The sequence below is a fragment of the Musca autumnalis genome, unplaced genomic scaffold (assembly GCF_047663935.1).
Source record: "Musca autumnalis isolate F117 unplaced genomic scaffold, ASM4766393v1 scaffold_3, whole genome shotgun sequence".
In the NCBI taxonomy this organism is placed as follows: domain Eukaryota; kingdom Metazoa; phylum Arthropoda; class Insecta; order Diptera; family Muscidae; genus Musca; species Musca autumnalis.
In genome coordinates, this window is record NW_027411866.1 from 227,398,575 (window position 1) to 227,414,576 (window position 16,002).

The 16,002-nt window shown below is 33.8% G+C and overlaps 2 protein-coding genes across 11 annotated transcripts in view; both read right to left on the reverse strand.

Moving 5' to 3' along the window:
* Positions 1–10,067, reverse strand: part of LOC141399058 (uncharacterized) — a 118,568-nt gene extending 108,501 nt beyond the window's left edge. For 3 of the 10 annotated variants that reach the window (XM_073977067.1, XM_073977066.1, XM_073977072.1), the window contains exon 1: positions 9,501–10,067. In XM_073977067.1, coding sequence (XP_073833168.1) covers positions 9,501–9,559 — 59 coding nt within the window. In that variant the 5' untranslated portion in view covers positions 9,560–10,067. The remainder of the gene's footprint in view (positions 1–9,500) is intronic. The other 7 variants (XM_073977081.1, XM_073977074.1, XM_073977075.1 and 4 more) reach the window with 3 other exon arrangements.
* Positions 10,068–10,212: 145 nt separating this feature from the next.
* Positions 10,213–12,401, reverse strand: eIF2Bbeta (eukaryotic translation initiation factor 2B subunit beta). Its single transcript, XM_073977083.1, has 6 exons — positions 12,229–12,401; positions 12,074–12,160; positions 11,873–12,005; positions 10,921–11,244; positions 10,466–10,854; positions 10,213–10,409 (listed from the first exon to the last, which is right to left on the reverse strand). The coding sequence occupies exons 1-6, from the start codon at positions 12,285–12,287 to the stop codon at positions 10,337–10,339; spliced, it is 1,065 nt and encodes a 354-aa protein (XP_073833184.1). The 5' UTR covers positions 12,288–12,401; the 3' UTR covers positions 10,213–10,336.
* Between the last annotated feature and the right edge of the window lie 3,601 nt (positions 12,402–16,002).

The following is a 16,002-nucleotide window of genomic DNA, read 5'->3' on the forward strand; positions in this document are numbered from 1 at the left end:
TGCATCGTCCAGAACTTCACTGACCTAAAACCACTCGTGTTTGCCTTGGCAGCTGGCGTTCTACTGCTGCGATGGACGAGGGGTGATCCCCAAGTAAGGCATTCACATTGTATATCTGAACTGTCTGCGAGAGTGCATCAGTGTGAATGCTATTCAAGCCTGATAAGTTCGTTGATCTAGGGGTTCTCGCTTATACGTTTGGACCTCATGAATATCTCTCCTAACGTGTCCGGATACTTGTAGACTGTCCACTAGATCGTGGCGGTAGCAACCAAGAAGGTACTACAATACATCCCAGTCAGCATTTTTTGAAAATTTTAATCAAATTCGAGTCTTTTTTGATCCGACTGCACGATTAAAAAGCTAGAATATGAGCTCATTTTCTGATCATAAATGACTCCTTTGTCGGTAGGAAAACATAACCTCAGGCGACTCTTCTAAACAAATCACAAATGAGTCTTTTTCGAGTCGTATTTCAATCATTTATTGGTGTTTTGTTGATTAATTTCGGACCCTTTTTCGAGTCTTTTTAGAGTCATGTTTATAATCATTTATGAGTCTTTAGGGAGTCATTTATGAGTCTTTTTGTTAGACGAAATAAATTAAAAAAAATTCTTTTTATTCTTCTTTGTTTCTTTCCTTTGTTTTATAGTCTTTGTTATGTCTTTTAATTATCCTTTATGTTGCTTGGTGGTTAGTATACTGCTTCTTCATTTCACTTGGCAAAACCTGTTGTGTTGTGTTTGTCTGTACCTTTAATATTATACGTTACATTTATATCAAAATTTTGTAGAAAGTGTATATGAGAATTTTATTTTTTTATTTACAACCAAATAAAAATAAAACAAAGCAATCAGTTTTTAATCACCTAACTGTTCAAAATATGATCAGAGTATACATAATTATAATCACTTTTCAAACACCTGTATGACCCTTTTTTGATTAAGCATTTTTCAATCTTCCAGATGATCAAAATGTGACAATAAATAACAAAAAATTGTCACATTTTAAACACCTCAATGATTTATTTGTGATTGCTACACATTTGTTGTTGTATTTTAAATTGAACTCTTTTTAATCATTACAGGGAGTCACTTTCGAGTCCCTTTCTGATCACACAAGCGACTTAATCAATTTTTGATCACCAAAAGGACTCTAAAAAGACTCCTCAATGTGATTTTTGAAAAAACAGTCTTCTAAATGCTATCTGGGATCCTGTTCTGCTGATGCACCGGAAAATTTTCTGGCAGGTTTTAATATTCTTCCACTGCGTAGCACTAACATTTGCATGCCACGCTGGCGCATAGCTTACCACAGAACGGTGAACAATGTCAAGAAATGTATCGATACTGTCAGCGGAAGTATCAAGGCACATCCTTCTTGTCGCCGTATCTGAATCTAACAAAATACACAAAAATGTGGCTAACAGTCGTGCTTAACATTGCACCTCGGTAAGGACTACGTAAATCTGAAGCATGGTCTTACCCATGAATAAAATAATATCACTATAAAAAGAAGCACAATGAGTAGCTTCGAAAAAAATTGCAAAGGATCTTCGAACCATCTTGAACTGTACTTAACAAAACTGTCTAACTTTACAGGTTTTTATTTTCGACATATTTTCCGTGGACCCAGTTCCAACAATAATCAAAACGATTCGAGATCAGGTCTTAAACGGCATTTTCCGAATTTTTGTGTGGGAGGTGGACCGATATAGCAAATATTCGAAATTGATCTACCTCTAGTAGAAATCTTGCAATATAAAAAGTATATATATATCATGGTACAAATACACAGGTAGCCGCATCGGCAATTGTTGGCAACATAAGATGTCAAAATTTGACATCAATTCAATGCAGTTGACACATTATGTTACCATCAGCTGGCATGATAATGCTACCTGTATTATTGTACCATGATATATATATATATATATTGGTTACTTTCTTCGAGATATCGTGACAGGGATGTGCACCATTTATGCGAACATTTTTGAAATATTGTGAGACAGATACGCGAGGGAGTGCACCAATATTTTTAAACTTGATCTAAATTTGGACAAATATCACGATGGCCGAGTTTTTGACCGAATCGGTTGATCTGTTCGGGGTTTTATCGCGCGCTCCAATCAGACAGACAGGGCTTAGTGGCCTTTTCGTCCTTTATTTCATGAAATGTTCAGCCGTCCATTTCACTTTTAATATCTTCCTTTTGCGCTATTATGTGGAATTCTTGATGCCATTAGAATTAGATTATTGACCATAAATTGAAATCATTTCTCGTGCGTTAACATCATCTTTTGTGTTAAATTTATTATAATTACACCGGTATAATGATACAATAAATAGCTTTGTTCCTTTACTTTTTTAATGGTAAGGGTGGTAAAAGAGAAAAGTGTCAAAATTGCTCTCTCATGAACATTTTTACCAGAAAAGTAAAGGAACGGAAAAATTGTAGATCAGGCAGCAATGTCAAAAAGAAACATAAAAAATCAATTTTTGTCTTTTATTACACAGTTTTTAAGACCGTGTTTAGACATTCAAACTGGAAAGAAAATATTTCTTCTCAATTTCCTTTAAAATTTCCTTGTTGTTTAGACACGGAAATCATGTTTGTGTCAATTTTATAATTTTTCTTATTCTTCTTTACACTCATTTTCTCATTGCGCCGTTCAAAAACAAAGCCAAGGCAAAATTGTAATGAAAAGTAAAAATGGACGTGTGTGATAAACAATTAATTATTAAAGGAAACCTTGAATTGTATTTTAATTTTGATATTTCCACTTATTTCGAATTGTTTTTGGTTAAAAAATTAGTTTTTCCTCCAAATGTTTTTTGTTTCAATTGTCTCCGCTGTTGTTTGTTTCTCGACAGAGAAAATAAAATGAAAGAAAATGCAAAAATAAATCTGCAGCCAACTTCAGGTTGTATACGAAGAAAAACGAAACAGAACAGAATTTGCCAGTACAGAGATGTGTGTACCCCCTCTTATTCCTCTCTACTCCCTCGCCCATAAACTCAATTTTCTTTCCCATCAACTTTCCCTGTATAAACAGGGACTAATTTAGTTTTGTCAGCGTTCGACTTTTTCTTCTGCTTTTCGTCCGTTTTCTCCTTCATTGTGAAATAATCGTCAAACAAAAGTCGAAAAATCAGTTCAGTGCCATTTTTTACCTGCAGAAATTTTGCTGGTAGCCTGTGGTAGAAGAGAAAGCCATTTTCGCTCTCTCTCCCCTCTCACTCTCTTAAAAATGGCTTCCAGTTTTGCCACTTTTCGGGGTTAAGGAACGCTTTGCAGGTTAAAAATAGTAACAAATGTTAAAGGCCTGCCTACATAAGCTGCCTCGCCTGGTTGCCTTGCTTTCCTACTTCATTTCTGACATAATAACAATAAAAGAATAATGAAGGCCGAGCAAATTTCAGACTGGGTTGCCCTTTTCTTTTTTATTCTTTTATCAGAAGCAAGCAGGCGAGGCAGCTTATGTACGCAGGCCTTAAAAATGGTAACCTCAGGTAAGTAAAGGAACACAGCTAATATAAAGCACAAATACAACTTTTTTAAGTGTTTGGTGGTGAATTAAAATCCAGAAAATATTAGGCGTTGTATAAGCCATGATCCAAATAGAAGGTCATCCAATAAGACCAGCTGATACATCCATTTGTCCCGGTCCACACTAGAGTAAATTTCATTAAAAAATTTCATGAAATTAGGCGTTCTTAGGCCGAATTCCCCATTACAGCAATTTCATGATTTTACTCTACTATGGAACTCAATCTAGAGACTCATAATTTCATGTTAAAATTTCAGTGAAATTATTCTAATGAAATCCAATGGATTTCAGATGAGATTTCATTTGACGTTTGAGCTATGGAATTGACAGATGAAATCGAGTGGATTTCGTAAATGTAAACTTAGCAGTAGTTTGAAATTGACCAAAAAACATAGTTACCCATAGCAAAATTATCAAAACAAATTTTGGTTATTTCACCTAAATTTCAAAAAATGTTTAAATTCTTTTGCAATATCGCGAATAAAACATTTGTCTACAATTATCTTCGTGTTTGGTGGCGTTTATTGTTGTGTGATATAAAAGAAATCAAAAATAAATAAACATTTTTAATAATAACAAAATCAAGGTGAAATAATTTTTATTGGCAGCAACAACAACTTTTGACAACAAATGAAGGTGCAGAGTTGTATTTTTTGGTGAATTTGCCGACTGGATGAGCTTCTTTATTGGGCCATGGTATAAGCTTAATTATGAAATAAATGAAGATTGATAAAATAACCCAACATTTTAAGAGTCAAAAGTCCGTGTTTAGACACACAAATTTTTCGGGAAAGTAAATTCAGTTTTTAGGCAATAGGGGGTAGGAAAGAGTATTGAGGAGCTGTTTCCTCGCCGCTCTCTCCCAAAAAACTCAATTTACTTTCCCGAGAAATTTGTGTGTCTAAACACAGACAAAGAAGGTTTTATTTAGCTGGGTACACATTGTCAGTTTTGAATGACAGCTTTGTTGTTGCTTGCTAGTGTGGCCGTTCATTTTTGTCATTCATCATGCAACCACAAAATATTTTGTGGTTGCTGGACGGTTGGACAGTTATCGATAATTGCAAAAAATCGTCATTCAGAACTGACAATGTGTTCCGTACTTTTACGTTGGCATGCTTTTATGATCTATTCGAGTGTCTAAATAAAAAATCCACCAGTATTTTGGTGTAATCCGGTGATAATACCCCACTGGACCCGTTGTACAGCTTTCGGGCAATTTTGGCAAAAAATAGGGATTTATTTAACTCTTTTTAAAATTTTTCTTCGATAAGTTCTCAATGGATGTGAAGTCTATAGACTACAGTGAAGCTGAAAACAGATACAACGTTTGATTAAAGTTTGGCGTCGAGAAAAAACAACAACAACAGGGCGACGACGATACCAAAGTCCAGCGTTTATCTGTTTGCCAGCATATATTTCAAATGAATTTGAATTTTTCGGCATCGTGCCCAACAGTGTAAAAACGGCCATGGTACAATAATTCATAGGTAGGCCAGGTATGAGAATCGCTAAAAAAATACAACCCTGTCGCTATGGCGTAAAACGTCAAAATTGTTTTGATGAATGTTGTATCTGTTTACAGCTTAAGTGATCCCAGAAGCATGATAGTAAAATATAGCAATATGTTATTCATAAATATGGGCGTAGCCTTCATATCCCTGCCCAAATGTCAGATACCCCTCGGATATAAGCCCATTTCAGTTCATTCAGCTTAAGTGATCCCAGAAGCATGATAGTAAAATATAGCAATATGTTATTCATAAATATGGGCGTAGCCTTCATATCCCTGCCCAAATGTCAGATACCCCTCGGATATAAGCCCATTTCAGTTCATTAAGATCTGTAATCTCGTGTCAATATGAGTATATGATATTGTTCTTGTATCCTTGAATCCATACTAACAATTTTTTTGAACCCCGCTTCTGTCAGGCACAGTATGAACATGTGTAGGACATGGTTTAATAAGAAAGGTTAGCCAAAGCTTTGTGACAATTTAAATTTTTTCATTCGAGTATGCCTAAAACTTCAAAACAATATAAACAAACTGTGTATGTGTTTGTGGTGTTTGAATAATATGCCAAACAATTTTAAAAACAATCGAATTCAATGATTTTTAAAATTGGTTTTAGACCATTTGTATGGAAGTAATTGGTGAGATTTGAATTGAAACAATCAGTTTATCATATTCATAACCCGATTGTGTGAAGAAAACTTAACTCTTCATTCATTTTTCGCGTTTTTTATAAAATGCTCAAAAAATGCATTGTAAACAAACACACTTGTTGCTTTTATTTTGAAGTTTTGGGAATTCAAGAAAAACAAGGGTTCTATAGATTTTTTTCATTTAAATCTACCTCTTTACTTATACCATGGTGTAGGACACTCCATCAAGTTTGATTTTGTATACAGCATTTTCACCGTTAAAAGATTCATTCTTGTTTGTACAAACTTTTACAAAATGCTGTTCGATAACAAACATGTTCAGTAAAAGAGAAATGAGAAGTACTTGCAAATAGTTGCAAGAACTAGCAAATATTAGCCCTGTTCCTTTACGTGCAAGAATCTTCAAGTTTTACCACTTTTTACTCGAAAAGCGTTCCTTTACTTCAGATACCATACAATTCATATGGGAGCAGTTTACAACTTTTACTACTTTTGCCGTTTTTACCATTTTTAAAAGTAAAGGAACAGACCAATTTTTTTTGCGAATTGTGCCTTTTGGATTAATATAGAGTTTACAAGTTTGAAAAAACACTTATCGATAACACGTTTATCGACAACCCGTCTGTCTGTCTAGAGCAGGGTCGAGCTTCTTTGTGAGGGCGCACACTGAGTTGTTTTTGCATTTGCTTCTCTCTCTCACGTACAGTGTAAATGAATGAAAACAAACAAAAACATAATGTGGTTGTTGCTTTTTTCACTCATACGTTCATACATGTCTTCGCTTTGGCTGTATTTCTGTGGTCGTCGCTGGTCTAGAGCGCACGATAACTCTCGAACGGATCAACCGATTCGGTCCAAAATTTGGCTTTCGTAATATTTTGCCTAAACTTAGTTTAAGTTCGAACATGGGAAGGAGTGGACCGATATCACTCCTTCCGGTACCTCCCGCACAAAAGTTCGAAAATGTTCGGAAAAATTGTGCACACGATAACTCTTGAAGGGAGTAAACGATTTGGCCCAAACTTTGTACATCGTGAAAGTTCTACCAGACTTAGATGAAGTTTTAATATGAACTTAATCGGTCCACTCCTTCAGGTACCTCCCACACAAGATTTCAGAAAAGTTCGGTTTAGGACCTGCTCTCGAATCGCTTTCATTTTTGTTGTAACAAATTGTATTCGATGTCCCCCATACGACGGTACAAATTTCATAAGGGGCAAGTCCATACTTCATGAGAAAATATCCTGAAAGGTGCAAAAACCCCTATGACACCGTGTGTAGTGATTGGAGCGCAAGATAAATCTCGAACGGATCTGTCAATTCGGTCCAAATTTTGGCCTTTGTAATATTTTATTCAAACATAGTTTTAGTTCGAAGATAAACTATATCGGTCTACTCCTTCAGGTACATCCCTCAAAAATATTCGGAAAAATTATGCGCACGATAACTCTTGTAGGGAGTGACCGATGTAATCCATACTCTGCATATCCTAATATATCTACCTTTACTTCAAAATATTAGCCTGTCCTGCTTGAGTACTTATCAAGGTATCTCGCATATAAATTGATCCTGTAGCCTTATAAGATTCATTCCATATCCTGAGGACCTACAGTCAGCCGGGTCTCGAATCGAAGAACTTCTTGCTTAAAATTCCAGAGCGAATTCCTGTAAAGCGTAATTCTCTATATACGAAAACAATAAAAAGTGCGTCAAACGGTAACAAATGTCTTTTTCTATCCGTCTCAGATAAGTAAATTTTGTATAAGAATCCTTGGCGACCCAGACTCGCTACTCTAGCCAAAGTAGGGAAACCCTTCATTACAAACCTTAAAAATACCGAAAATTGGTATGTTCCATGGGGGCTATATAAAAATGAGACCGATATAACCCATTTTCAAAAACAAAAATTCTAGGTGTAGTAAAAATTTATATCGACATAGAATGTTATACCCCGTTTATATATAACCGGATTTAACAAACCGACTGGGTTTTAAATGTCAATTCCATTGCTTATATTTCAAACAAATCCTCATATAGAAGGTTAACCCTGCAAAAAGCTCTAATAATTGGTCTGTTCCAGTACGACAAGAATCTACTATTTTTTAATATTTTTTCCGATAACATAAAGGAAAAAGTGTTATCGTAGTAAAAAATAGTAGATTCTTGCAGGTTCTGGAACGGAGCAAATTGCTCTGTTCCAGAACTTGCTACTATTTTTTACTACGATAACATTTTTTCCTTTATGTTATCGGAAAAAATAGTAAAAATTAGTAGATTCTTGCAGTACTGGAACATACCAATAAACAGCATATTATGCTGATCAAGAGTATGAATACTTTAAAGTGTCTCCGACGAGCAGGGTATAAAAAAAGGTTATGAGGGTGAGATGGAGTTTAACAATTGTAGATTTTCTCAGGATCAATTACAGCTCTAGCTCTCGTTTTGATCATAATGAAGAGAATTTTAGGAAGACTCAAAGGAGACAATAATCTTGGTTTTTTAATAATTCTAGAAAGACTCAAAGAGTACAATTATCGCGGAGTTTTAAAAGAATTTAGGAAGACTCAAAGAGGACAATAATCCTGAATATTTAAAAAACATTAGGAAAATCCTATATTTCCCTAAACTCATTATAAATAAATCGAATTGAAATTGATTATAAACGCTGTAGTGATTGCAGGAGTGGAAAATTCAGTACAATAGTACTTTTTTTCAGTACCATTTCACTATAAAAAGTACCCAAGTACACCCCCATCCATTTTAAATAGTATTGTCCCTTACGTTGAAAGATATTATTTGAAACTAAAAATGTCAAATCCACACTTTGCTTCCAAGATTAAAATATGCAAATCGCCAGAATATTTGTTCTGAAAGGTGGACTTAGTGACGATATTTTGAAAATTAACCTTTGAATCCTATCCCTTTAAATAACATTTTTTTCCAAAACATATGTAGATATTATTGAAAAATTTATACGATTTTGCTAAATTCTTCAGCCAATGTAGAACGAATATTTTGAATTCAAAATGCTGCTAAGACTAAGTAAAGAAATCGCCTACATCTAGAAATCTCATAAGGACGAAAGTCCTTCTTCAAGTGCGGAATTAACGGGTCGATTATGGATAGCAACTCAACTGTAGTTGCGTTGCCAGAAGAGAAAATCATGCAATTAAAATGGGCAAAAAGACGGAAATTTTTGTCAAATTCAGTCAATATCAGTGTTTTGAACCTTCAGCTATTAATTATATTGTAAAAAAGTATAAATTACAATGCGGAAATAGAAAATTCTATCACTAAATTTGCTGTGGGCAACGCAACTGGAGTTGGGTTGCTAACCATAATCGACCCCTAAATGTTTTGATAATAAAATTCCAGAAAATGTTCTTAAAAAGTGTTGTTGTTGTTTAAAAAATAAGAATTTATACTTAAAAATAACCACAATTATACTATGAAAAATAACTTCAAAAACCTACAATTTTTATTAAAAAAAATTGATTTCATGATTTAGCTTTTTTGTGTTTACTGAATAAAAATTGTTAGTTTTTCTTTTAGAAAATAATAAAAAGGGGCTTAACTCTAGCTTTATAAAAACTCTTCCATTTTTTTAAATTCTTCCAGAATTAGATATTCTTGTCACGAAAATGTATAATTTTCCGCGAAATTCCGGGTTAGACCCGGATTTTTCCATAAAACCATAGTTTCAACTTAAAACAAATACGGGTTGGCAAATAAAGAAGAATATACATATTAAGATTAAAGTAAGGCTTTCCAACAAAAATCTTACACAGAAGTATTTTTAAAAAACACTACCACTTTGTTGGCTTTCAATATTTGTTTGTTCATATGACGTTATATTGATGTTTTAGATTTGTCTTTCTTTTAAGGTTATGTTGAAGATTTCCACAGGTATTTCTCAAAAACTATTTTCTTTGTTATGTTTAAAACTGTTTTGGACATTAGACGCATTTTGGTATAAAAACGCAAATTATTTTTTCAACACTTAGGTAAAGAATTTTTCCATTCAATTCCAAATTAAATTTATTTTTAATAGTTATAAATAGAATATAAACTTCATAGTTTTCAACACAGTTATATGTTTGTATACACTGAAATATTTAATCATTACTGCTGAATATGATTCTTTTTCCAATTTCAAAATTGCATCACTTTAAAATTGTCTTGGATATTCGTCTTATTTTTTAGAGGGAAAAGTATTTTGTAAGTATTTAATAAGTCTTTTTTTTTGTTCTTTAATTTGTACCGAAACGAATAAACTTGTCTTTAAAATGTCCAAAATCTACTGATTGGAAAATGCTACAAATGGCCAACAATCGTCACTGCAAATGGCTGACAAACGAAAGAAAACTATTGGAATTTGTCAGCAAAAAAATTTGCCGCTAATTGGATTTTAAACGTTTCAAAGAGAATCAAAAATTGACGAAAAAACAAATCCATTTTAAAATGTAAAATCGAAGAAGAAAGGGAAAGGTTGAAGCTTGCTTTATCATGTTCACCAAATGTAGTTTGGTTTTTATTAGTTGTTTGATATAAGCATTCCTGTACTTAGTAGAAAACATGAATAGAAGAACACATACGAAGCGGGGGCCGGCTCAATGTAAATTAGATTTCATAATCCTCAGGATGATAAAGTTCAGTCAACAAGCGATAAACATAGGAAGGAGCATGACCACCACTAGAACGACAAATAGATTACATTTTAAGATTCATTCAATTCAATTTTGTACTTACGTATTTGAAATAAATAACGTCACTAATTCAGGTGGTACATAATCAAATATGGGACTATAGATTTTTGCACAACGTGCTGCCGATGAATCATAGGGCAACACACCCTCGGCACAACCAAGTGAATTGAAAGCATCTTGTTCGTATGAACATAAATGTACGGGCGCCAATTTGTACATGGGTGCCAGTACAATGACCGGCACCGAATAATGTTTGGCAGCCAATGCCACTGTATAGGCACCACATGCTGCGCGCAAACCTCCATTAGCCAAAACACTGTGCGTTCCAATTATCACCTTGTTTACTCTAGACATCATGGCAAATATGGCTGAATCGGGTATGACAATAATTTCAACATTGTTGCTGGCCAGGCTTGCCGCCAAATTGTGACCCTAAAGAAAGGAGGAAAAAAGAGGTTTATTTATATCTTCAATAGATTTATTCCATTTAATACTTACCCTACATGCCGGTGCACATTCGGCAATAATAATGGTCAATGATTGACGTTTCTTTATGGCCCGTTTTAAGAAATGTTCAACACTTCTGGTATGACCCAATGTCAGAATGACTTCCGTTGAATGTATGTGTTGTTCAGCCTGGGCACATATACTTTCACAGCTGGTCTCTAATTCAGTTTCAATTTCTTCCAAATGATCAAGCAAGGCTTCCTTGAGCCCGGCCCGTGGTATACCATAATCAACACTAACATCACATTCACTAGTTTGTGTAACTAGTTTATGTAGGGAAAGTGTAGCCTGCGAATCATCTGCCAAGTGATGAACCTGTAAAATTAGGAAAATTAATTCATTTTCTTAGAGCTTAGAAAAGTATTTCCAACAAAAGTCTTGGAGTTTAGGGGCTAAGTTAGCAACGCAACATCTATGCTGGCCATCATACCAGTCGATGATTGAACCAGAACAGACCGTGATATGTAGAGTCATGGTGTCTTTAAACCTATTGAAGGCTTTCTATACCTTCAACCACCCCAAGCAGTTCGAGGACGAGTTGCATAATCAATTTTATGTGTGGATGCCAGTCGTTTTGTAGAATTCATAAATAGGAAGTCGAAGGCCGGTAGATTGAAAAAAGAAGTTCCCCAAGGCGGGTTGATATCTCCAGAACCTCTACCTTTTTGAAATTCCACACACTCAAAACGGCATAGAGACATAGAACAAAATGTTTGAGGCGTGAAGCGAGAGTTGAAGTGTGTCTTAGAACATACACTTGGAGATCACCTCAACGATTGCAGTTGAAGAACGCTAGCCAAGGTAAACCCGCATTTGTTGTAGCTCAGTTAAGGCAAGATTGCACCAGTCGCCAAAAACTGGCAACATGATGCCTAAAACATTCCCTTAAACTGGACTTGTTTACAAAATTCCATTCAAATGTCAAAAGATCAGCAACACTTACTTTCGCTTGCAACAAATCAAATTCTTCACGTATAATTTTCAATAATCTTCGAGTAACATTCGATGTAACGGTCTCCTGCGGCAATGCTGATTGCAGGATTTGACCCTGAGAACGTATTATATGCATTAATTCCCTAAAATAAATTTAAGTTTTAATCATTTTCAAAATGTTACAATACTCCTCATTACTCGCATTACTTACTCGGCATGTTGCCACTTGGCATTTGTTATAATTTGTTTAAATAATTCCAATGTTTTTATGGTTATATTAAAAGAGCCATCTACTTTACTGTTTGTGTGGAAGAAAATGCAAATTTTTTCATCATTATTTTAACATAAAATATTGGCAGAACTTACCTAACTTTAATATCATGTATTAATTGTTGTATTTGGGGTAAAGGTTTTGTTTCCTTCATTATTAATTTATTAAATTCAATAAAACAAAAGTCACAATTTCTTAACAAACTGAACTGAGAGGAAAATGCTTTTCGCTCACTCACATTTGACGTGTGTAAACAACAGATGATTTTGATTTGTTTATTAATAAAGCCTACCTAATTTAATGCCGACTGATGACGTATAGCGTACATGCGCAAGGCGGCAACCATGTTACTTGCTCTGTTCCTTTACGTGCCTGAGGTTACCATTTCTTACCATTTTTAACCTGTAAAGTCATGGTAGAACAAGAAAAGGTAGCAGCAATACCCAGCTGACTGAACTGGGTTGTAGTGTTAGTGTCAAATTCCATTCGACATTTTATGTATTTATTTCTATGTTCGATGTATATTAGGGATATATATTTTTCAAGAACAATTTTATTCATCAGAAAAAAAAACTATTTCCCATAAAGACGGCTTCATATCATTGACATGTAACCTCCTCCAGGTCCAAACGACATGCCGCACACTAAAACACCGCTTATAGACGCGGTACAATATTTGTTAATATGTGTGGTATTTTGTTAAACTTGAAAAGAATAAAGCCCTAATAAACATGTGCTTTTTTGTTTTCAAAAGCAAATGATTGAAACAGCTTCTCTTTTTTCAATGAATTACCAGCGACCCGAAACATGTTTGCAAGTATTCTACTTTCTGCGAGAAATTATGCATTTAGTGGAATGATATGGAAACATTCAAATTGAAAATCTAACGAGTTTTCATTCATGTTTTCCAAAATATTCAATCAAATGTGAAAAATTATTAGTTTTTAAATTCCAATAATTTATAGACATTTCCTTGTTTTGTTTACATTTACGTTGACACTAAGGTTTACAAACAAAAACAAATTCCTTTGTGGTTGTTGTTCGAGTTGTATTTGTTGTAGTACTAACTTTACCTTGTATTTGTTCTACCATGCTGTAAAGTGTTCCCTTACTTTTAATAGCATACAATTTATATGATAGCAGTTTACCACTTTTACCATTTTCTGCCACTGTTACCATTTTTAAAAGTAAAGGAACAGACCAACTATCTAGTAGAGTTGTACAATCTAGTTCATTTGAAAGATCTAGTTCAATAGCTCAGCTCTTTAAACTGAACTAGGTCAGTAATCTAGTTCATAGTTCACTGTCCAGTTCACTGATGGGCAGAAATGCTCTGCCTCACACACAAAAGTGTATAAAATACATGAGTCTCTCGCAATTTGCCCATCAGTGGTCCAGTTCAATCATTTGGATCAAAATCGTTCACCGGCTCTTAATCGGTCGTTTGATGAAAACGCATACATACACCAAATACAAACAAACAAAAGACTAATATAATTTAACTACTCCATAAAAATATTAAATTTGCATAGTTTTATTGCATTCTTAAAGAAAGATTAATTAATTTTAGAAAAAAAAACATCCTTCATTTAGGTGGCTGGCAAAAAATTGTATGTTGTGTGTGTAGAAATTGTCATTGCAAAAAAGCTTTGTGTGTGTTTCTTTTTTCTATCCAAAAAGGCAGATTCAATAGGTTATGGATTCGACATATTGTAATATGTTATGTCTCGTATGTTTTTGTAGAAATCTTCATTTTCGCACAGCTATTCCATGTACCTTGATCCAAAACATAAACAAACTGATCACATTACAAAGGCATCCCTTAACATAGACGACGCCGTCACTTTATGTATTTGTGAACGACATGTTGAACTAGATTGTGAATCGTTCGTTGATCGTACGGTCACCGACTGATTATAGTTCAGTGAACTATTGAACTATAATGAACTATATCAACTGATCTAGTTCATACGCTCTTTTCAATGAATCGTTCAATTGAACTAGTTCGTTCATGAACTATACAACTCTACTATCTAGCTCTAAAGCTACACGCTGAAACTTTAATCCGAAAGTTTTCCATTATTTTGGCGTTTATAGAAAATAGAAATTTCATGACATTAGGCGTTCTTAAATCGAATTCCTCACTGCAGCAATTTTAAGATTTTACTCTACTATGGAAGTCGATCTAGAGACGCATAACTTCATAAAATTTTTTCAATGAAATCACTCTAGTGTGTACCGGAACTATTGGGAAAGTTTCCTATGAAAGTTTCAGCGTGTGGCTTTAGAGATACTAAAGTCCCGGGCCACACTAGAGTAATTTCAATGAAATTTTGACATGAAACTTTGCCTTTTTTGAGAAAACACAGAATTTCAAGAAACTAGTGTACACAGTTTCATGTGTTCTGCAATTTTGCTTTGTTGTAATATTCGTATGAAACCATAGTAAAATAATAAAAGGTAGTCGCATCTGTCAAATTTAGTTAAATACAACCCTGTATGTCTGTACGGGAGCGTGTCAAATACAGAATAACAATAAAACGAAATGACATTTAAAAACAAAAGCAAAATACATGGTAGAACAAGAAAAGGTAGCAGCAATACCCAGCTGACTGAACTGGGTTGTAGTGTTAGTGTCAAATTCCATTCGACATTTTATGTATTTATTTCTATGTTCGATGTATATTAGGGATATATATTTTTGAAGAACAAATTTATTCATCAGAAAAAAAAACTATTTCCCATAAAGACGGCTTCATATCATTGACATGTAACCTCCTCCAGGCCCGAACGACATGCCGCACACTAAAACACCGCTTATAGAGGCGGTACAATATTTGTTAATATGTGTGGTATTTTGTTAAACTTGAAAAGAATAAAGCCCTAATAAACATGTGCTTTTTTGTTTTCAAAAGCAAATGATTGAAACATCTTCTCTTTTTTCAATGAATTACCAGCGACCCGAAACATTTTTGCAAGTATTCTACTTTCTGCGAGAAATTATGCATTTAGTGGAATGATATGGAAACATTCAAATTGAAAATCTAACGAGTTTTCATTCATGTTTTCCAAAATATTCAATCAAATGTGAAAAATTATTTGTTTTTTAAATTCCAATAATTTATAGACATTTCCTTGTTTTGTTTACATTTACGTTGACACTAAGGTTTACAAACAAAAACAAATTCCTTTGTGGTTGTTGTTCGAGTTGTATTTGTTGTAGTATTAACTTTACCTTGTATTTGTTCTACCATGAGCAAAATATAGTTTGTTTATTTCTACACATTACGTACATATTTTTGTGAAAACAAGAAAACCGCATTAACAAATCATATAAAAATAAAAAAGTCGTATTTAACCCTCTGTGATTACTAGAATTAAGGACCACTGTGATATTTTATTTTAATTTTTGGTTATTTTTGAATTTATTTATATATTTAATTGTTTGTGTTGTTTTTACCTACAATTATTAATATTTAAATGTAGAAGTGACGAGAAATTACTTATAAATAAAAACTTATCCCTGAAGAAGTTGGAAAAATCCCAAACGTCGGATATAAAAATGAAATAAGTAATTTTTATTTAATTTTCATTGACAAAAAGGACCTTATAGCCCAATAAGACAGAAGTCTTAAAAACAATAAAAAAATATCCAAAGGTCGATAAAAACTATAGAAAAAAAAGGTTCTTACTAGAAGCTACCGTTTTATATGTTTTTGCAAGATACTAACCATGTCCGAATCGCCATTCATGGCAATGCAAATTTATAGTAATGACTTTAAAAATATGTTTTCAAACCTGAAACTCTTCATCCTAATCATGCATTAATTTAAATTGCCGAGTCGCGACATTCATAGGTATACGTCGTA